Source organism: Epinephelus lanceolatus, chromosome 11 (assembly GCF_041903045.1).
Source record: "Epinephelus lanceolatus isolate andai-2023 chromosome 11, ASM4190304v1, whole genome shotgun sequence".
Taxonomy (NCBI): domain Eukaryota; kingdom Metazoa; phylum Chordata; class Actinopteri; order Perciformes; family Serranidae; genus Epinephelus; species Epinephelus lanceolatus.
In genome coordinates, this window is record NC_135744.1 from 30146822 (window position 1) to 30168369 (window position 21548).

The 21548-nt window shown below is 42.4% G+C and overlaps 1 protein-coding gene across 18 annotated transcripts in view; it reads right to left on the minus strand.

Moving 5' to 3' along the window:
* nbeaa (neurobeachin a) overlaps positions 1 to 21548 on the minus strand; it is a 116739-nt gene that overhangs the window by 27719 nt on the left and 67472 nt on the right. For 6 of the 18 annotated variants that reach the window (XM_033638072.2, XM_033638064.2, XM_033638056.2 and 3 more), the window contains exons 14-32: positions 16122 to 16201; positions 15660 to 15722; positions 15187 to 15284; positions 13347 to 13439; positions 10837 to 10945; positions 10629 to 10710; positions 10221 to 10344; positions 9904 to 10096; positions 7887 to 8573; positions 7252 to 7701; positions 6366 to 6583; positions 5873 to 6026; positions 5028 to 5051; positions 4476 to 4559; positions 3538 to 3718; positions 2450 to 2574; positions 2254 to 2322; positions 1945 to 2113; positions 1228 to 1616 (exon numbers count right to left, since the gene is read on the minus strand). In XM_033638072.2, the coding sequence (XP_033493963.1) occupies positions 1228 to 1616; positions 1945 to 2113; positions 2254 to 2322; positions 2450 to 2574; positions 3538 to 3718; positions 4476 to 4559; positions 5028 to 5051; positions 5873 to 6026; positions 6366 to 6583; positions 7252 to 7701; positions 7887 to 8573; positions 9904 to 10096; positions 10221 to 10344; positions 10629 to 10710; positions 10837 to 10945; positions 13347 to 13439; positions 15187 to 15284; positions 15660 to 15722; positions 16122 to 16201 (3392 nt within the window). The remainder of the gene's footprint in view (positions 1 to 1227; positions 1617 to 1944; positions 2114 to 2253; positions 2323 to 2449; positions 2575 to 3537; positions 3719 to 4475; positions 4560 to 5027; positions 5052 to 5872; positions 6027 to 6365; positions 6584 to 7251; positions 7702 to 7886; positions 8574 to 9903; positions 10097 to 10220; positions 10345 to 10628; positions 10711 to 10836; positions 10946 to 13346; positions 13440 to 15186; positions 15285 to 15659; positions 15723 to 16121; positions 16202 to 21548) is intronic. The other 12 variants (XM_078172494.1, XM_033638104.2, XM_033638103.2 and 9 more) reach the window with 5 other exon arrangements.

The following is a 21548-nucleotide window of genomic DNA, read 5'->3' on the forward strand; positions in this document are numbered from 1 at the left end:
GCACTAGATCTGGTACTAAAAGGTGGAGCTGTGAACACTGCAGTCTGTTGATTGGTCAGTAGAGGACGGTCACTCTGCTCAGGGCTGAGTTGTGGCGGGTTTTGATGCTCATGTAACCACTGGGGAGTTTTATTAGTAAACTGTTACTATAAAATGAAGGGATGTTTTGTTACCTCTCACAGAAGCTGGAGTCTGAGAAAAAATAACTTAATTCACAGGGCCGACTGCCGGCGACTTTTAAGGTGGAACGTTTACTTGTAATGTTAGCCAGTGTATGAGTTGACGACAGGAATCCATCTGCACGCCTTAAATTTCAGTGTGACAACTTTGACCATTACTTTACTCTTTATACTACATACTCTTTTAGTAATGAGTGGATCCTCAAGCGTTTAAAAACATATATTAATTTAATCCGGATAATGTGAACTGCACACAACCCAATCCTCACTTGGAGAAAGAGTGTCGTTCCTGTGGGCTACAGCAACACTAAACCCCCGAGCCTTCCTTAGAGGGACTAAATGCACAAACCAGCTTACTTTAAATATCCCATTGAGGGAGACTCTCACTGCAGCCTGTTCTTCGGACGATAAAGAGGTGCAGACTGTTAAAGTGAGTGCACGGAGCAGTGAGTGACAACAACTCGCCCACATGAAAGAGTACTGTTTGTGGTGGAAATGCTAAGCAGACCCAGGGCCTCGTACCATGTCTAAAGGGTTACTTTTGTTTCCAACGGTACCATACTGAAATTTGGTGAAAACAGGAGCTTAAAAAGCAGTAAACTATTAATGTATTTCAATGATACATAACCTTAAATAACCTTACTGATAGCTGCACATGTGGAAAGAGCTTGTCCCTATTCAGACTTGGCAAGAAAAGGTAAGTTCTGTATTTTCCAACCCGGACCCCATTTTCCCAAGTTTTTGTGTCTAAATGACTGATAGGAACAATAATTCTTGAAACTGCTCCAGTATTGAGTGCGAGCGCTGTAGCAGGCCGCAGCGAAACAGGGTCCAGGCTGAAGAAAATACCACAGCCACACAGCTAAAATACAGATGAGGCTTGATTATCCAAACTATATTTGAAAGTACATGAGGATGCGTGGGATCTCAATAGTGCAGACTAAATGCAAATGTATTTCCTGACCACATTTATCACCTCTATGAGATAGATAGAGACATATTTGGATGAAAGCAGCCAGGTCTGAATGGGGGCGTCTCACAGACCCACCTTGACATTGATTCCTTTGTTTGTTTGGCTGATGCTGGAGATGGACGAAGGCGGAGCTTGGCTGGAGTTGGGGTTGGAACTGGGGTTGTGGGGAGAATCCAGAAGACTCTCCTGTGACCTCCTGACATCAGACAGACTACACAACAGATCCGTGCCTCCTCCCCCACCTCCTCCCCCCATGTCTCTGTCTCTGTCTCTGTCCCTGTCCGTTTCTCTCCCCACCAGGCCGAGGCCGAGCCCCAGGCCCATCTCCGAGCCGTTCAGGGATCCAGCCACGTGGCCCTCCTCTCCGATGCCTGAGTCTGTGTGGGGGAGGCCGGCGCGGGGAGAGTCATCCACCGGGGTGGGGGTCTGCTTGTCACGGTCGGAGAAGGCTGAGGATGGGTGCTCTGGAGGAACGCACACACAAGAATAAAAAAAAAGGAGTTTCTTTGTTTAAAATGCATCGCCAAGAAATTCCACAACATACTGTGTTTTTTATTCATCCTCAGCTATATCCTCATGTTTCTAAGCTTTATTTCTCTGTCAAGTAATACCCATCTCTCTTCTCTCTTCCCTCTTTCATCCTCTAATTGTCTTGGATCCTTGACAAAGGTATTGTTGTTTGCCTGAAGCCTGTATTCACTATACAAATGCTACAATGATGAGTCACCAGCTAGCTCAGCCAAGATTACTCTAATATTGAGGGTACTGCAGTAAAAGAAGAAAGAGAATCACCTGTGCTGGTTGGGGAGTTGATCTCGTGGCGGATGCTTCTCCCCGATAGGCTGGTGGACCTGCCGATCTCTCGCTGGGGTTCCAAAATGTCCCGGTACTTAGATACCATGAGAACTGAGATAAAGTAGACGACTGCCAGCGCCAGAAACTGAGCCTGCTTACTGTCATCCTGCAACAAAATATCACACAAACACGCACATTTATTCAGTAAAAACAACACTCAAACAGAAATACAGGTGTTTTTTGTCTTTGCACTTCTACCCAGACTCATACTGTACACACTAAAAATACACACAAACGCATGCTTACCACATCTCTAAAAACCACAGCTCGAAGACGATTGATGTCGACATCCTGCAGGAGTCTGTCTGGATCCTGCTAAATATGAAAGACAGAATGTAAAATGTGGTGCGTCATACTGTACACATGCACGTTTTCATGTCAGAAGTGTTGTGTGCAGGATGTGCATTTGATTCCTCTGCATGTGTGTGTGTGTGTGTGGTACCTTGCTGGTGGTGGAGGCACTGTGGAGGCTGTCCTGTGACTTGCTGCTGGTTAAGGACGACTTGCAGCTTCGGTCTCTCTGTCTCTGTCTGCACTCCAGACAGTTCCTCACTGCCACGCAGCATACTGATGGACACACAGAGGTGGAGATGAAACCTGTAAGTATTTTATACTGGGGGAGCTTTTTACGCATCATAACATTTCTTTTTGATGTACCACAGATGCACACATGTATTTGTTTTAAGGCTATGTACATTTGACCCAAAAGAACATGCAATATAAATACGATCTAATAAATATAAGTAAGCAGATACACAAAATAAAAAGATGGAATGTAATAGTTAAAGACTTAGAAATCTAAAGATGCAAAATATGATACATTTTAAGTGACTGTATCAATCGGCTATCATTCTGATAACGGTTCAGTGTCTGGAGGCAGCAGCCAATATTTCGGGGCTTCAAGTGGAATCAGCAGATATCCAGATAATGGATATCCGGGCCAAGGCGTACTCTTCTGTGCGCTGGGCATTGTTTATGGTCCAATTAGCAATTTGAGACGTGAAAATGGAGTTGGCAGGAGTTCACTGCCATAAACAGATATCTGCACGTGAATGCAAATAAAAATTTTAAAAAGCTAATAAAAAGCTTAATCACTGTCAGACAATAGCCGATGGATTCTGAGACTGAATTTCAGCCAAGGTGTCCCTGCATGCAACCAAAGCCCATTCAGAAACAGAATGCTTTCAATACCAAAATCTTGTTTCGTTGCCTACACATTCTGCACACATATGAAGACATCTGTTTAAAGTGATTAGGATTTCTTAAACACTATTTTAAATTGGGGGAATATTTTCTTTCCCTGTTAACAGTCAGTCGGCTTAGTGACAGAAGATTAATCTAGAACCATTTCTTAAGTCATATATTATTATTAATTGAAACAATAATCAACTAATTAATTAATCGTCAAGAAAATAATTGTTAGTAGCAGCCCTACTCAACAAACCCATGAAGCTTTGTGAGAGTCTGACTCCACGGTCAAAATGGTTCAGATACTTTGGTTAAGGCTGAATAAATCGAAGGAGCACACACCCAGGCGGAGGCATTGCCTCATCAGCCCTCCTGACGACATGTTCTTCTCCGCTTCAATCTCGCTGAAGTTGAGGGAGCTGGCAAACACCAGTACGTCCACCATGGCCATGAGACGGGACAGGAAGGTGACCGCTGTTTCTGAAGACATGCCTTGTGTCGCCTCGATGTTCTCCAGCTCCGTCTGGGAAAGGGAGGATATATACACACACGCTTGCCAGTTATTCAGTGAAAAACCAGCATGTTAACACAATAAAGTGGATGCTCTCTCACTGGTTTAAGAAAGGTGGTGAGATACTGTAGTATCCTCTTCTTTTAAACAATGGAAATAACCTTCAGAACATGTATTATCATTGTGTTTTACATGAGCATGACCACAACAGTCGTGGCTGTTTGTACCAACAAACAGGAAAAGCAACCTTTGGCATCATGCTGGTTTAGTGAAATACATACTTATATGATGAAATCTGGCAACATGAGGTGCTCTACACAACACACAGGAAGTACAGCCTGATGACACACAGGTAATGGTAACAGTGGGATCGTGACAGTAGCAGTGTGGCCTGGCACTAGTGCACAGACAGGTGAAACTAGCCTGGAGAATATTTCATAGGAAATTTAATTAGTCCCCTCATGTTGACACCAAGTTTTAAATGACCAAATGTTCTGTATATCTACATTAAAAAATAAATCTGAAGGCAGCAACACAGGGGTTAAAACCTGCAACCAAACCAGTGTGTGGTTTGCTGTGTCTCTGCTTCAGTAAGCAGGATGTGCAGGGCTGTGGAGAGTCGACAAAGTGCAAGCATCTGGAGGCTGGTCAGAGCAAGTGAGCACAGACATTTGGGGGAATAACAGACACACAAGGTGAGGACAGAAGGGCTTGGGTTGGTGCTCTTAGCTCTTCTGGTGATGGTGGGAGTCTCAGGCTCTTTACGCACCTCTCCCCCTGCGCCTCCTCCCCCAGGAACAGGGGTCACCTCCTCTCCCTTTGACCCCCTCTGGGGTCCGGCTCCTCCTGCCTTCTTTAGTGTTGATACAAATGGGACAATCTTAGCAGATGCAACCCCCAAGGACTTCTGGAAAACTCTCATGCTTTTTCTCTCATTAACATACTCTATCTATTTTCACCTCTAAATATATCCTCTCATTATAATCTCTCCTTATTATTGATCCACCCCTTGGTTTTTAAGTCTTTTTTATTCCCCTTATTTGTATAATATTCTGACAATGTTAGAATATTATACCAAGTGTATCTAGTTCAGTATATCTGGCTCATATATTTGAAGAACTAGATACACTGAGAGGTCAATGCATACCCACAACAGATACAAACAGTATAAGGGGGAGTACTGATTAGCAGCAAAGAAGCACAACAAATAGAAACACTATGGATGTCAGACAAGCAAGGTTTAGTGTCAGTCACAATGGTAAATAAACCAGAAACAAAGTATTAGTACAATAGAAAGAGAGCAGAAGAAACTGCAACTTACAGTGTTGGCACTACTCTTAGAACTCTGTACATGCAAAAACACAGACAAAAACAGAGACAAAAAAGACAAGAAAATACACAGAATACATGTAACACAGAGAGGAAAAGAAAAAAGAAAGATGATTAAATTAAATAGGTTATCAAACTATCAAATTAAATAGATCGTTAATTTAAAAGGGTTAGAACAAAGATCAAATAAAGGTTCAAATACTGTGCAAGAAGTGTTAGGTTGACAGTTAAATATGTGAAGATACAGATGAGAGGAATCCTGAAAATGTTCTTGAAAGTTTAATTAGTTTACCCATTTAAAAAAATACAAAATATGGAACACAGGACAAATTCTTAAACCTATAAAACAGGGCTGAGTATCAGTCCTTGATACCTTTAAAGTGACAACCAAAATAACCCAGTGCCAAGTAACATCGAAACTTCTCCATTCAAACGATACCTGCGTTTGATGCTTTTTGTACCCAGATCTAGAAAAGATGACTATTTGTAAGGTTTTGCTCGCAGGCAGGAGTGGTGGAGACATTTTACACAACTGAACGCATCCATTCAGATAATGGGTATTGAATTAAGTGGAAAAAAGGTATCCAATAAAGTACTCTATTGGTATCTGTATTGCCTTAAGGGTAAGGGTACTATTGAAATCTTTTAAATGACACCCAGCCCTGCTATCAATCATGCAAGATCAACACTGCCCTGAGCATTGGGGGGGGGGCGGGAGGGGGTTCCTCAAAGTCTGTGTTTGGCGTTAACAAATAAGTTACAGGCCTACATGAATGAGGCAGCTGTTGACCTGCAGTTTCCCCTCCTACCACAGAGGGGCGAAGTAGAGCCACTTACAGAAGGGGAGGTGGCAGCAGACAGGAGAGGCAGGATGCCTCCACAGGCGATGATGATGTTGTCCACCATCTGAGAAATGAGGTGGATCGTGTTGTGGACGAAGATGATGTTCTCGTTGCTGTTCACAAAATCCATCACCGACTTGGTGGAGTGGCTGAGATGGAAAATAAGAGTTGGATGGATGATAAAAAAATACAGTTTAGAAATTGAAACATGATGGCTAATATCCGAAGTCTAATCTAATTTTAAATTCATGTGTGATCAGTACAGATGCCCCAAAAACAAGGCTTGAGTGCTAGTCATACTAGTTTATGGGATAAAAGATATTGTAGAGGTTTGTCTCAAACTACACTCACAGGTTTGTTCAAACTGACTGTATCTTATAATCAAAGGTATGAAAGATTTGAACGATGGTAAACTAACAGAGAAAAGCTAACTAACCTACTTTTGTGTCTGATTGCAAGAGACACACACATGAGACATCCTAACTCACCTCCTCCATACATGCACATCAGTCTCCAGGGCGAACAACAGGTCAGTGAGCAACCTCTGGTGCATTGGAGACCATTTGAATTCCGGGATGCGGAACATGGTCGTGCGCGGGCCGGGGCTGAACTGCCGGCGCTGCTCCTCCGTCATGGGCATGCCCCTGAAACCCAGATCGACGCGTAGGTCCCGCTCCAGCTGGGCTGCGGTGCGACCGTGGAGGGCCTGAAACATCGTGGGGGCAAAGATTCGGTCAGCCAGCAGAGGGCTTTCAACACATCTCCTACTAGTTTAATAGAAAACTTGGCTTTCACACAGTTATGAAATTCAGTTTCATTAGCAAAACCACAGAAGACTCTCTGGGACTTCTGTATTCCCTGATTTATTAGAGAATTAGTTCATGTGTGGGCAGTCACTTGGCTTTTCTGGTGAGACAAAGTGTCCATGGCTGAGCTTTTTACACTAATCAACACACAGAGACAATCACAGTGGGGCTGCTGCAGCCTTAGGGTTGGAGAAGAAGGCTTGTCATTGCCACTCAAAGCTTCCTAGGTGTGCTGGGTTTTAGTTGAAAGACAGCGGGAGAAAACAATCAAGAATGACGCTCGGCAATGAGACAGTATACACCCATCAACCACAACATTGAAACCACTGACAGGTGAAGAGAATAATTATCATCTGTGTACAATGTAATGTTCTGCAGGGAAACTTTGGGTCTTGGCATTCATGTGGATGCCACTTGAGACGCACCACCTGCCTCAACACCACTACAGACCAAGTGCCGCCATCATTTCAACAACACTCCCTAATGGCAGTGGCACCCCTCCAGGACAATGCACCATACCACACCGCAAAAACTGCTCAGGATCAGCCAAAGCCACACACAAACATACCTGAGTAGTCGCGGTAGTTTGGATCTTCTTCGTGTCTTTGTCTTTTCCGTCATCTGACCTCTCTGTATCAGAGGTGGTGCTGGCTGTGTCTCCCCCAGTCTTAAGCCCCGCGACCTCTCCCTCTGCCCCGGATGTGCCCTCTCCCTCTGGGAAATCGGGTCTTGAGGCTCCCTGTATCTGGGCTTGGCTCTCTGCCTCAGCAATAGAGCTGATGTCAGCAAGAGGGCTCTGGATCTTAAAGGGCCCGTCCTCTGGAAGTTCCCCAGATGTGTGGCTCTGGGTCTGCGTTAAATCGGAGCCGCAGCTGGTCATGTGGGCCAACAGGCTGAGGTCATCGCTGGCGCTGGTTGTGGAGTGAGCCGGGACTGGGCCGGATGGAGTGGGCTGGTCTGGACTCGGCAGTACGAGGGGGTCTGTGGCTGCCAGAGCTGGGAGCAGTTTCTCATCAACCTGGAGGAGATGAATGGGGCGATAAAAAAGATAAAAGAACATTTCGACATTTGGAAAAATCTGCAGCAACAACTATTTTTCTATTGAGACAGTAGAAAAACTATGTGGTACTACATTCTATGTCGGCAGGGGAAGATGCGGATCCACAGACTTTAATCACAGATAATCTTCATATTACATCCTACCTTGCTGAAGAGAAATCCGTTGTTGCTCGGGACACTGTCCTTCTCGTCAGCCAACGTGATGAGCGGACCCATGTTCCCATCATCCTCCAGGCTGACACCCGAAAGCCCCAGGCTTGATGCCATCCCGACTCCTGAGCCTGGCGTGTCATCTTTAGGTGCCAGATTCCCATTTAGGTTTTGAACTACAGCACAGTAAGCACTGTCCAGGAGAGAATCCACCTCTACCAGAGGTCCGTTCTCCATTCCTCCCCCACCTCCTCCACCCACACCACCACCAAGACCTTCTGGAGATAAGTCCAGGTCATCCAGCTTCACTTCTGTGGCCTCTACCTTCTCTGCTTTAATGTCCACCAGCAGGTCGTGGACCTCCACCCTCACCCCTGGACCAGCGGCCTGCTCCCCAGGTGTCAGGGATTCTCCGTTGGGTCGCTTCACAGCGCCCTCTGCGAGGAGGTTCCGCGAGTCTCCTCCGGCCCCCTCGCTGTACTCGGCCTCGCTCTCAGGTGTTTGTGTCTGGGAGTTATCGTCAATCTCCAGGTTGCCGTTGACCACAGGGGCGGGCGTAGCAGAAAGCCCAGAGATAGTGGACACAGAGCCTTTCTTCCCTTTCTTCATGTTTTCCTCCTCCTGGCGTTGGTACTCTTCGTACATCTTGGCCAAGTACTCTTTATGGGCTTCGTAGGTCACCTGTGACAGATGGTGGGGATAGAATTGGTTGTGTGATCGGAACACAAGCACTGACAATAGCTAACCTTCACCTCAATCAACATCAACGGAGTTCATAGATCATGTGTACCTAAGGCTGCATGGATAAATTTGGGACTAGCATAACAGGGCTATTAGACCATCATCCATAGACATCATTTTAGGCCGTGGGAACCTGTGATCGTACTTTTAACCATGTTTTTTGACATTTCATAGACTAAATGATAAATTGATTAGTCATGAAAAAAACTGGCAGATTAACTGATGATGAAAATATTGTTAGTTTCAGTCCTAGGAATCACATCAACCAAAGGAGCTAAATGACATGTGACATACTTGTGCATGAAAAAGAAAACTAAAAGTCTTTAAAATGAAAGTCCATCTTCCACCCAACTTTAACATATTGTTCTACAGTATCTCATTGATTAATTACTCTGTGATCATCAGTGGATTTAAGTCGAGATTAGCCTTGTCAACCTTCTTTGTCTTCTTCTACTTGGTTTATTTGCTCTGGCAGATGCATCTGCTCCACCTCCTGGTTAAACACATTTCTACCTGACCTGGCCTGCCTCTGGCCAATCACAACCATTAATCTAATATGGGACATGTTTCAGAGGATGACTGACAACCAGCGGAGCCTTTGTGCTTTACGTGATGACGCCATTTTTGGTTTGCTTACAGGCCGGGGACACTTTGGTGAACATAAACCTAGCTTAGGAAAGATGAGCGCCGCAGATGATGTGGAACTTTCAGTTGAAGTACCATTTTAAAATCCTGATGACAAAAACAGTCCTACTTGTTCACAGACATATTGATGTTGCACCATCACATCTCATCTCTACACGCTGCAGTGTCTGTTTACATTTGTCCGTCGCTCAGCGGCATTTTGATTTACAGCTGTAAATAACGCCTCTTGGAGACTGAAATAGAACTAAGAGGTTTCAGGCTAATGCTGATGCCAGGCTGTAATTTCTACTCTGCTTCTACAGGATTTACTAACATCTCAAATTGTCTTTAAACTACTTCCAACAACAATTTCGTATTAAGATATGAGTTACAGTGACAGTGATTGCAGCAGTGGGAAAATCTGGGCTATTTGGTTAAAAACTGAACAGTAAAGCCCTGAATAATGTCAAATGTAATGTGGCTGCGTGGCATTCTAGTCTATTGAAGGCTCTTCTAGGTGGAAAACTGTTTCTGTGTCCTAATTGATGGATTTCTTCATGTTTGATTGTTAATTGTAAATGAAAAATGGTGGATGTACAGATAAGCCTTTGCTCTTTGATACTTTGAATGCACATCTCACTCTCACCTTTGAGTGTGCGATGGATAGGGTATCAACCCAAACCCTCCATCCTCCCCATTCGTATTTGATAGCGTGATAGAGCAGGATCCTGAAGATGTTGTACACCATCTCTGTTATCTTCTGCTCCTCTGGGTTCTTGGGGTTGATGTATCCCAGGGAGAACATCCAGTCCTGCCACACAGAGCACTGCAACAGGCAGCTGGGACACAACACAAACACTGGATGTGAGTTGGGCTGCAGCCGGAGCTTATTATCAAAATATAACAAGAAGTAAAAGACAAGCAGTGAAACAAATGCAAGTCTAGTCATTTGTGCGCTCTTACCGCCGGTTTTCTCGGCTGTTACTGAAGAGTTTGATCATGTCGGAAAGAAAGAGTCTTCTGACTTCCATCAGCTCTGCGCTGGGAGAGGAGTTCTTCAGCAGGGTGGCCACTACCTTCAGAATCACTGGGTGGGAGGTAAGAATCAGAGAACGGGGGAGAGGAAGTGGAAGAGGAAGGAGATGAGAGTGTGAGAGAAACAAATATTTAAAAAGTATTTTCAATGAGAGAGAAAAATTGTGAGGGACAAGAGAGTGAGAGGCAGATCAATAAGTGGGAGATGGCAGCAGTGTCGGCTTCTGAATGAGCCTTTGTTGTTTGTTTACTCACATTAAAACAACACTGCATTATTGGCAGACCAAAGAACACGGAGAGACAGGCAGAAACAGGCTACAGTGCTTTTGTACTTACTGGGATTCTGGATCTTGACAGTGGAGTCAGGCTCAGGGTGGGGTTTGTGAACCACCTGGGTACAGACCTGCTCTGTCAGAATCTGCGCACACACAGAGGGGTTAACAGCCGTTAATTAAATAAGATCACTATCATCTAAATTCTGACAACTTATCACTTACTGTACGTTGCTATAGTAATGCAGCATGTTAATGAGCCAATCACTTACCTCATACAGAGTGTTGTAGGTGGTGACAGAGACAGTGTTGGTGTGCATCATCAGCCTCTCCCCCAGCAGTGTGAACAGACTGTGCGTGTGCATGATCTCTACCTTCCTCCTGCAGGGAAACACACACACACATACACACACACACACACACACACGCAGCTTGCCATTCATTACTGAATTTATGACAGTTGAAATTGACATTGATTGTCAGTGCCCTGATGACAGTCTGATATTGGCAGGTGGCACCATGTGGCCCTGTCAATTATGACGGGACTAAAGAGGACGAGAGATGAATACCAACAAGAGAAATTAAGGAGCGACATTAACGGAACGGCAACACTGCAGGCGTCACCGGGGCAACGTTTGTGTGGCTGCACATTATTAACTTTGACGATTAACCTTGCCAGTAGGCGAAAATTGTGTCTCTGAGAGGCTTTTAACTTGAAAGGCTCAGGAATCAGGGTTGACTAAATTTTTAAAATTGAATTAAGTGAATAATGCTCAGCCTCTGTAAATTTCTGACTGTAATCAGGTCATTAAAATGAAGAAACTAAGGAAAGTTTGCACAAAATTCATTCATAAATATTCTTAACAAAGCATCTCGCTCCCTTTATCTTGTTAAATTAGTTTAATCTGCTACTAATTTCACTTTATTTAAACAGAATAACTACATTTTGCTGAGACTGTAAATTCTTTTTGAAATTCAGTCCCAACCCTCTTTGTCTATTTGAACAAATTAAGAGAAAAACAGAAAATATATAACGGTATGCTTTATGGCACACTTTATGCAGAAATAAAAGCATTATGTGTACGAATCCTCTGCTTTCTATCAGAATGAGGGGCTACATGAAAAAAAGGGATGCTTTGTCAATTACACCCCAAAGCTATGGAACACACTGCCCATAGATATCAGGGAAGCTAGCGCGCTAAATATTTTCAAAAGAAAGCTAAACGCGTATATCTATTCACTTCAGCCTTGAGCTACTTTTAACTCTTTTAAAATCTTACTTGATTTCATGATTTATAGTTTTACAACTCCATCCATGTTTTAAACTGTTTTAAATGTCCTTTTATATTGAATTGCCTGTTTTATGTCCATTTTGTCTATTTTCATGTGAAGCACTCAGTGCTTAAACTGCTCTTATTGTGAAGCACTTTGTGCTGCACTTCCTGAATGAAAAGTGCTCTATAAATAAAGATTCTAAAGATTATGTTTACTGTATGTATACAAAGAAACATCAACAAGAGACATGCAGGCCCACCCACAGACATGGCTAAGCCCCTGAAAAGGTCCAGTGAATGGGCCCTCCTCAAATCTGCTGTACCCATGTGAACGCATGGGCATGATCTCTCTCCTAGTTCTAAGGTCAGGTGGCTGGCTAGCTGCAGTATTTCAATGCTGCAATGGTTGCATACAAAAAAAAGTTGTACTATTTTCAGGAGGGGGGTTTTCATCATGAAAAAGGCTACATTTAATTAGAGCAACAATAAATACGATGTTGATTGTTGTTGTTTTGAGAGGTAATGGTGCATATTATTATTATTATTTCTTATATTTAGGATGAACATGATTATTTCAGGCATCACCCCTCCTCCCCACCTGTGCATCCCAGAAAGCCCCCCACTTCCCACCCTTATGAGCGTCCCTGTAGACATGACTTCAACTGTCAAACAACAGTGTAGAAACTCAGTATAACCCAAATTGCTTTTGCTTTAATCTGTGACATTGACAAATCTATAAAACAGTCAGTGGCTCTGAAATCATGATTATGGCAGAAAATTACATTTTTTATAATGCTGTTTTTTTAAAACTGACAAATCATTAAATTAAATCACATAAAAACACGGCATGTGAAATTGATTGAGTGATTGAGTATTTAACATTATCATATTAAATGAAATAAATTGAAATGTCTTTCAAAGGTGCAAATGGTGTTTTATGTATAATTTAATTGCTGTCTGGATCAATAAAATTTCCAGAAGTATCAAGGTGACTAAACTTAAAGAGGCAGCGCGACAGGATGTTTGGTCGGAGCAGATGTTAAGTAGGTGGGGGGACTGAAGGTGCAGGGCTCAGGTGCAGCTCGGCAGCTTGCTCCCATGTCGTGCAGCGAGAGGCGTGTGTGTCACATGGGATGAATAAATCCCCCAGCATTCATTGCCACTCATCAAGGTTCCACCTCCCTGCCAGTGTACACTGTCAAAATGATTATTCCGCCTGGACGTGATGATGAGGACATTATCTTCACACACACAAACAAACAGCCTTTCTAAGGCTCACTGGAGGCTGCGCTGCTGTAGTTTTTTCCGTTTTTACTGCAGTGTGTTTCCTCACTCTCAGACCTAAATGTGAGGCCATCACTACCCTGATGCGGTATTTCTGTTTTAGCTGTGACAGGAAAAAAAGATTTAAGTGCTCCCTTATTCCGATGGTTCTCCATTTACTGAGCACTAAACACCAAACAAAGGAGAACACCAGACAGAAAGCACAGAGACAAAGAGGTACTGACTTGTGACCGAGGTGCTTGAGGAAGTAGCCCAGGACTTTGAGTGCTTGGACCCGGATACTCTCACTCTTAGAGGCCAGGAGCTTGCAGATCACCCTGTAACATGTCAAACACACAGCCACACTTATCAGTGACAGTGAAGGAATCACAATACCTTAGATGAAGGCTAAAAGTGGAAAAACCCGGTTCTTCTGTGTGTGTAGTAAACATCTGCTGTCTGATACTCAGTAAACATCCTCAAAGTTAGCAACACGTGTGCTGACTGAAGCATTTTCCTCAAAGGAGTTTGCTCAGAGGACATAAAAGTAAAAAAAAAACAAAACACAGTTTGCTGACTAGCTCTTCGACAACAGAAGATTTACCATAGCAACCAAAAACACATCCATGTGCAGTTGTGCTTTGGGGGACTTAGCTGCACAGTAAGAGTCCATCTTTGAGAAATCCTGTTGTGTGATTGAAGCTTCCCTTTGTATATGGAACATGGCTATTGTAAGTGAACATATAAATAACGCCTTAAACATGCAGTAAAGCATATGCGTTATTGTTGCTGCTCAAAACTGAGGATTCATTTGCTCATCAAACAAATCATGTAATAACGACAAAGACTACAAATGTTACTTTGCACAATAAAAACCAGTTTCTTCCTGCTTTCTAAATCTTCAATAAAATTATTCTCTTAAACACATCAAAATAGGAAATGTATGGCCTTTTAATCTATGAATCAATTTCCTTTTTTTTCAGCTTAATTTATCTGTCTATCAGTACCAGGGCTGGGCGATATGGATCAAATATCACAATATTTTTTAGCAAATACCTCGATATCAATACTGTGACGATATTGTAGGATTGACTATTTGTGGCTTCACAAAACATTTACACAATGAAATCTTTGATAAATTATCATTAGGAATGTGGATATAATGACGAAGAGCCGGGACATATGCCACGTCCTTTACAGCTTGGACAATGCAAGGGTGGGTGCTACTCTTATGCCTACTCAATGACAACTTACAAGGGCACGGAGGCAGGCTGCACGTGATGCTGCTAAGCTGCCATCGCCAGCACTGTGTCACAGCCTACTCACCAGAAATCCTGAGTTCAGACCTGATCTTCTTCCAGGCATTGTGTTTTAGAGTTTGTATTAGGCCTAGAATATTGTCCGTGTAACAGATCGTAAAGCGCTGAGTAGCCTTGCAATAAATGATCAACTTCTCCATATTTGTCATAGACTGATATTTAAGAAAGGAAAGAAAGATACCTGCAGCCTGTGATTGCTTGTTTCTCATCACATGACATATGATTCACTTTACTGCACTCCAAAAAGTGTCTTTCTCAGGGCGCATCACTGGAAGAGAGTTTGGGGCCGACTAAGCTCGTCAATGGAGCCACTACACCACAAAATTTTTTACAGAACGCACAATAATACCCAGCCATCCCCAGAAAATGACAGAATTCACGTCACATTCAGGGAGCTGGGAAATCCAAGATTGCTTGCACTTTGGCATGCACTGGGCAAACCTGACCATGCCCTACTTTTTTACCCAAGTATGTAACAATACCCTTCTCAAACTCACATTTGGCCAAATTCAGAGTAAGGGAAGCGGAACGCAGGTGATCAAAAATCTCATGGTGGGTTTTCAAATGGTCAGAGCTTGGAAGTGACGTCGACATTCCCCATTTGAGCACACTGCCCAGCCCTCATTGACACTAGATCATTTATATTTCTGTGTATTGTAATTAATACTGTGTATTGGATGTGTGTTGATATAAAAATGCATTAACAGCTAAGGTCTAACCATGAATGTAACCAAATATTTTTCAGATATACAATGATTAGTGTCACCTTATTCCATTTCTCTGGTCAAATGCTGGGATCATGGATGCTGGATGTTCAGACATAAGAGCCACTAACAGCTGGAGCACGTCATGGATATTCTCATCCTGTGGAGAAAAGAAAGCAAAGTTTAAAAGGTGAAAAAAGGCGGAAGAGGAGGGTTTAAGGGTTAAGAGGACAAAGAGAGAGTTGTAAGGGTGGACAGGGAGCGGGGATTGCAAAAGGAGCAGGTGGTATTTCAGAGCGAGAATAGATATAATTGTTACAGAAGAGTACATTCTGTTCAGTCCATTGTTGCGCCATTTTTCACGCTGTCACAGCGCCGAAGCTGACTCACACTCTCACTTCTTTAAGTGGACCATAACTCCGGCCCACAAATTATAATGCACATTTTGCCACCAGCTCCACTCAACCGCTCTCTCTGTCTCTCTCTGTCTCCTTCTCTCACAGTGTCTCTCTTTGGCACTGAAATTAGCTTTTACCTCATGCATGGTCAGTAGGTAGTTGAGAATGCTCTGCAGCTCGTCCTCCTTCACGCCCCGGTCCTGTGAAAAACAGAAACGGCATCTTTAACCGAAGCATTCATGATCTACGGGTTTTTTTTTTACATCATCTTAATCTCAGAAGACTTCATTAATTCTGTTCCTGGATGATGCTTTTTAACCGTGAGGCAGCAACAACTTCACACACACATATGTAAATACAGGAACAAATCAATACAAGCACACACAAACACAAAAGACAGAGTGCTTCATTCAGGCTTCTGATCTATAATGCGATTCTCCATGCACACACACGCACACGCACACACACAAACTCCAGATTAAGCCCGAGGTTCCCAAGAGGGAGGAAAACAACAGAGGACATAATGGAAAAAAGCGATTTCTTGCAACTTCATGCATGAGTGTGATGAAGATAATGGTAATCAGTTTCTCTCACTGTACCTTCAGTATGAGTTGTTTGAGGAAGAGGAGCATGAAGGCTCTGAGCGAGATGATCTCCTTTTGGGATGGCCTTGGTCCGTCTAAATAAACACAGCCAAACAAAAGAATAATTTCCTGTTAAAAATCCATTTTTATGCAGGATAATGATCAGCTAAATAAGTCTGTAGCTCAGTCTGAGTGAGCCCTACTGTGTACTGATATTAGCTTTTATTAGGCTTCCTGGAGAGCAAAGAAAAACATGTTAACACACACATACACACTCTCTTAGACAGAACTGTGAATCACTGTCATTAACTCCAGAAGCAATTTGGCAATCTGGATATTTTATAGTTGTACTAATCTAACTGATTACAGCAAAGACATGGCAATTTACAAAAACGTGATTGATAGTCCAAATGATCCAAACCAAACAAGCACTGTAATCCACTGTATCTACTTTAAAGCGCTGGCACTCCATCAGCTGTTTGCTGTGGTGGGCTACAAAGAAATAATCAAGCTAAAAACACAAAAGCATCTGACTCATACACATAAGCAATTCCTCATGTGGGTCTGATGTCATTGCTCCTCTCTGAAAGGTCTTTTGCCCTTCTTGGTGCATTTAGCTCCATTTTGCTGTGATTCATAACTGCCTCAGCCCTTCATGACCTTTAAACATGTGCTTTAAGAGTTGCTAAGAGCCACCAGCTTCAGGATATTGTGTTTTCAACTGTTTTATTTCTTCTGAAATTTGGCTGCATTTAGCTTCAACAATGGCTTCCTTTTTACCTCTGATACTACGGCACAGTAGCCCTTTTAACAGACAAAAAAAGGACGACTCAGATGTTGGCAATCCATCTTCATTGTTGTAATAGCATTTCAGTCATTTTTGAGGTGTTTAATGTGTGCGCCAGATACACTAGGAGCTTAGGGCTGTGATGAATCGGTTCGAAACAGCTGCCAAATAACTAACTAATGGAATTGGGTGCCAAACAGAAAAAGATGCATAGTCTCAGATCAAAGCAAAAATAATATAAAACCCATCCTTAACAAATAGGGCCATTTTTCCTTTAAAGGGATAGTTAGAATTTTTAAAGTGGGGTTGTATGAGGTACTAATCCATAGTCAGTGTATCATCTACAGTAAATGGCGGTTGTCGCACGCCCAGTTTGGAGAAGCAGGCAGGAGTACTGAAACGGAAGCTCAAGCAATGTGGTGCTATGGATGGGGGCAGCAATAAAATGGATTTTGGCCACGAAAAACAAAAAACCCACTGTAGAAATTTTACATCACTTCAAGTGTATGCTATATTTAGAATATTTTCACAGCTCTACCTTGACCTCAGACAGTCCTCTCTGATGGGGAACAGATGCTGTTATATTGCTCTCTTCAAAGTCAACAGACTTCTTCGACAATAACATTAACTTTACCTTGCTAATCATGGAATCTGCTGGTCTGCAGCTGCCTCGATCGTTAAGTTTGTTTGTGTTATTGTGTGACTTTGGTATATCCGAACTGAACCTTTAAAACACCAAAGTCACACAATAACACACAGCAAACTAAGTGGTTGAGACAGTGGTCGACCAGCAACTCCATGCTCAGGTAAATTACCGTTTTTGACAATGGAGTGGTGGCTCTGATAAGAGTATCACTTTCAGATCAGTTCCCTGCTGGAAAAGGCTGTCTGACAGCAAGATACAGAGGTAAAAATAATCTTAATATAGCATACACTTAAAATGACTTGATTTTTTTTCAGGTGTGACTTTTTTCAGGTGGCCAAAATATGTTTTGCTGCCGCACCACAGCAGTGTATTGCTTATCTTGTGTAGTGGTACTCCTGTCTGCTTCGCCAAGCTTAGGGCATGCTGCCCGCCACCTACTGTAGGCAGTAGACTGATTATAGATAAGTACCTTCAAATGCCACTTCAAACTAGAATGACCTTATCACAGTTGTATACCTCTGTGAACAAGTCAGGTTGAAGTTTACATCCAGACTCATAGCCATGACAGTTGACAATGCTACAAATATGGATGTTACTGCAAAGATGCTATATACTCTCAAACAGTGGTTCCCAACTTGTTCACGCTCAAAAAATGGGTCACAGGTCCATTCTAAATGGACCGCAAGTTACTCAGGAACATTTCAAGTTTGTTAAAAACACACTTCATTTTGAAGAACAGTGAATTTCTGACACAGGGCGTTTAATTTGAAGTACTGTGTATTGCTGTCGAGTGAGTGTCTAATAGACAGCTACTTGACAGAGACAAAGGCAAGTATGACTCTGAATGTATTTAACTGTGTGGACCTTGAACTAGTGATTAAGGAGACATCTAGACCCCATGGCTGGACCAGGGGGTCTAGAAACAAGGATGCTTTGCACGAATCTTCCCGGCAGCATAGCACAGTCTTGAGATGGACACCCTAGATTAGTGTCACCAATTCAGTATCCAACCAGATGTTTCCCCTTCTGTTCCTGAGTCATGACTATGTTTAATGGCGAGAAAACATTATGATGTCACAGTGAAGTTGACCTTTGACCTTTTGGATAAAATATTTCATCACTTCATCATTATATCCTGTTAGATATTTGTGTGAAATTTTGTCATTATTAGCGCATGAGTTCTTGAGTTATGGCAAAAAAGCATGTTTTTTTTAGGTCACAGTGACTTTGACCTTTGACTGCCGAAATCTGATCAGTTCATTGTTAAGTCCATGTGAACGTTTGTGCAAAATTTGAGGAAATTCCCTCAAGGCCTTCTGGTGATATCGTGTTTATGAAAATAAGTCAGACGCAAGGTTACAATGACTTTGACCTTTGACCGCCTAAATCTAAACAGTTCATTGTAAGTCAAAGTGGACGCTTGTGCTAAATTTGTGGTAATTCCATCAAAAATTCCTGAGATACTACATTCACGAGAATGGGATGTACTGATGTACAACCCAAAAACATTATGCCTACAGCCATGGCTATCGCTGACACGGAGGCATAAAAATCCAAACTATCCCTTTAATGGTCCCAGTGGCCACTGCAGCCAGACAAAGTTGACTCTCTCTTCCCTACTTTGCCACTCATTCTCCATCTACTTCAACTACTCTTCTACAGATGTCATTAACAAACAAACAAGTTAGTAAGCAATAAACCTCACAAGCTGCCTGTTCTCATCAGCATTCTACATTCCCAACAGAGGTTTGTTGAGTTTATAAGGCAACAATAAACATTTATGATGTCCGGCTTATGTGCATTTACCACCGTGCACTTTGCTGTGTCAGGGCGTTTGGAATTGACCTTATTTTATACAAAGCGAGAGTACTGCAATAGAAAACAGTGTTTATTGTAAGCTCAATAAAATGCACCTCGTCCTCTCAGAACATTTAAACCGATATCTGACCCGTAGGTGCTTAGCCAGCGGAAGTAAAGCGGAGAGAAACATAAAAGACGGAGGGTGTGAAAGAAGGAAGATACGTAGCTTCTCCCCCCTCATGCTCTGCTGGCCTTGAATCACACGAGTGTGTACGGATTTCAGTCTGTTCAGCTGCTCTGCACAAAGCCAAAACATGACACCAAAGCGCTCCCCCGTGATTCATCATCATTATCTGTCAAGCTGGTGCATGTTGGTGGAGTAGTGACACTCGCCATCCATCATGGTGACGCAGCAGCTCTGTGTCAAACATGGACGCACCAGGTGAATGAGCGCGAGTGCAACCTCCTTTTTCAGGGTCTTTTAAGAGGATTTGAGCAAAGCTTATATTCATCTAAACCACTTCTCAGGGGCAGCTTTAATTATCGTCTTTTGCTCTTTGAAATTAATTTTCTTCCTCTTGTGCTCCTTTTATCCTAATTCTGAGTCAATGGTTTTATCCAGACATTGTGAAAACACTGTTTTGTTCTGCCAGATAACCTGACAACCTGTGAGGAGTCAAACTGTAATAAACCTATGCACTTTCTTTGTGTGTGAATTGTAATAAGTGTGTGTTTGTTCTGACTTTGGGCTCCTTGCAACAGCTACACACTCAAGTTGATTTGATCTAAAAATACAGTGAATTCTGCAGTTTGTTGAAGTCTTTTCTTTCGAGTTTTGTTTGTTGAACTACACTCAGTCTGTGTGTGCTCAAGATTACATAGGGACACAAAATATATTTACTTGGATTTAACACACTGTTAAATTGCATTATTTTACAATACATTCAAGGCCATAACATAAAACGTCAAACAAAATATATAAAACTAGTGGTATCACTGAGGTGAGCAGAATAAAACAAAAATAAATAAAAATGGAGCCACTTTAAATAACTATGCCTTTTTTTCAGCTGCATTCTTTCTCTCACTCAAAAGAAGCTATTAAATCACTGTTATGGTTGCACTGAGTTCAAAAGCAATGTACCTGACTAATGCTAAAGGCCTGAGGTGTTTTTATTAGGTACAGTACACGCTCTCCCTTTTTGTATTTCTAAAAGCAATTTTTAAACATCAAATGGAGCTATTTGTAAAATACGAGAAAAGCTTGGAGAGGAGCTGTGTATTTCTAAGCAGGGTTTCAAAGATTCAAAGCAGGTGCGGGGTAAAAATACACTAATACAAAAAAAAAATACTGTATATCTGCAACATGGATTCAACCTCATTACTTCAGACTGAGGCACAGTTAAACACATTTCTACCCACAAAGCCCATTGTAGGTTCAAAATATCTGTCCATTACTATGCAAATTAATTCCATCGGTGCATATCACACTCTTACAGTATGGTCAAGTACACACACACACGCAGGCTTCCAAACCACAACTAGCACATCCTTTAGCTTTGAACGGCCATTAGTACAAGTCTGAGGCTAATTACTGCTGTTATCAGTGGTTCTTTATGGAGCTGGATCCCCGCAGTCAAACAGCAATATCGCCAAACAGAAAGGAAGCCAGACAGCCACTTGATTAGAAATTCCAAAAGCTCCCTTGGATCTGCCAATCAAATCCGTCTGTTGCCGTGGCAACGTGGGATGCGTACTCATAGTCAGTGGAGGGTCCCGGGCAAAAGACAAGGTTGATTAAAGTGAAAGGCCTGCGCCGACCTTTCTGAGGCTGCGGTGTGTGGCAACAGTGGCCGCGTTAACGCTGCTCTCTGTTGAATTACAAAGCCATCGACACGTATCTGATTTGTGGCGGCGCAGTGTTTGGAGTAAGATGCGTTTTATAATTGCATTTCTTTTTCAAATGTGGACAAATCTTTAATAGTTTTGTTTCCACACACACACTGCATTCACAGGAAGCACAAAAACATGTGCACATATTTCACTTCTACATAATAATAATAATAATTAAAAAAAAAAGATTTCTATTACAAAAGCTTCACATGCACACAGCAGCATTATTCTTCTTAAGAGACAACAACCAATTTCGTACAGGAAAAAAAACATGTATTCTCTTTTACTACAATGGTCTTACTCACTCTCAAACATGCAG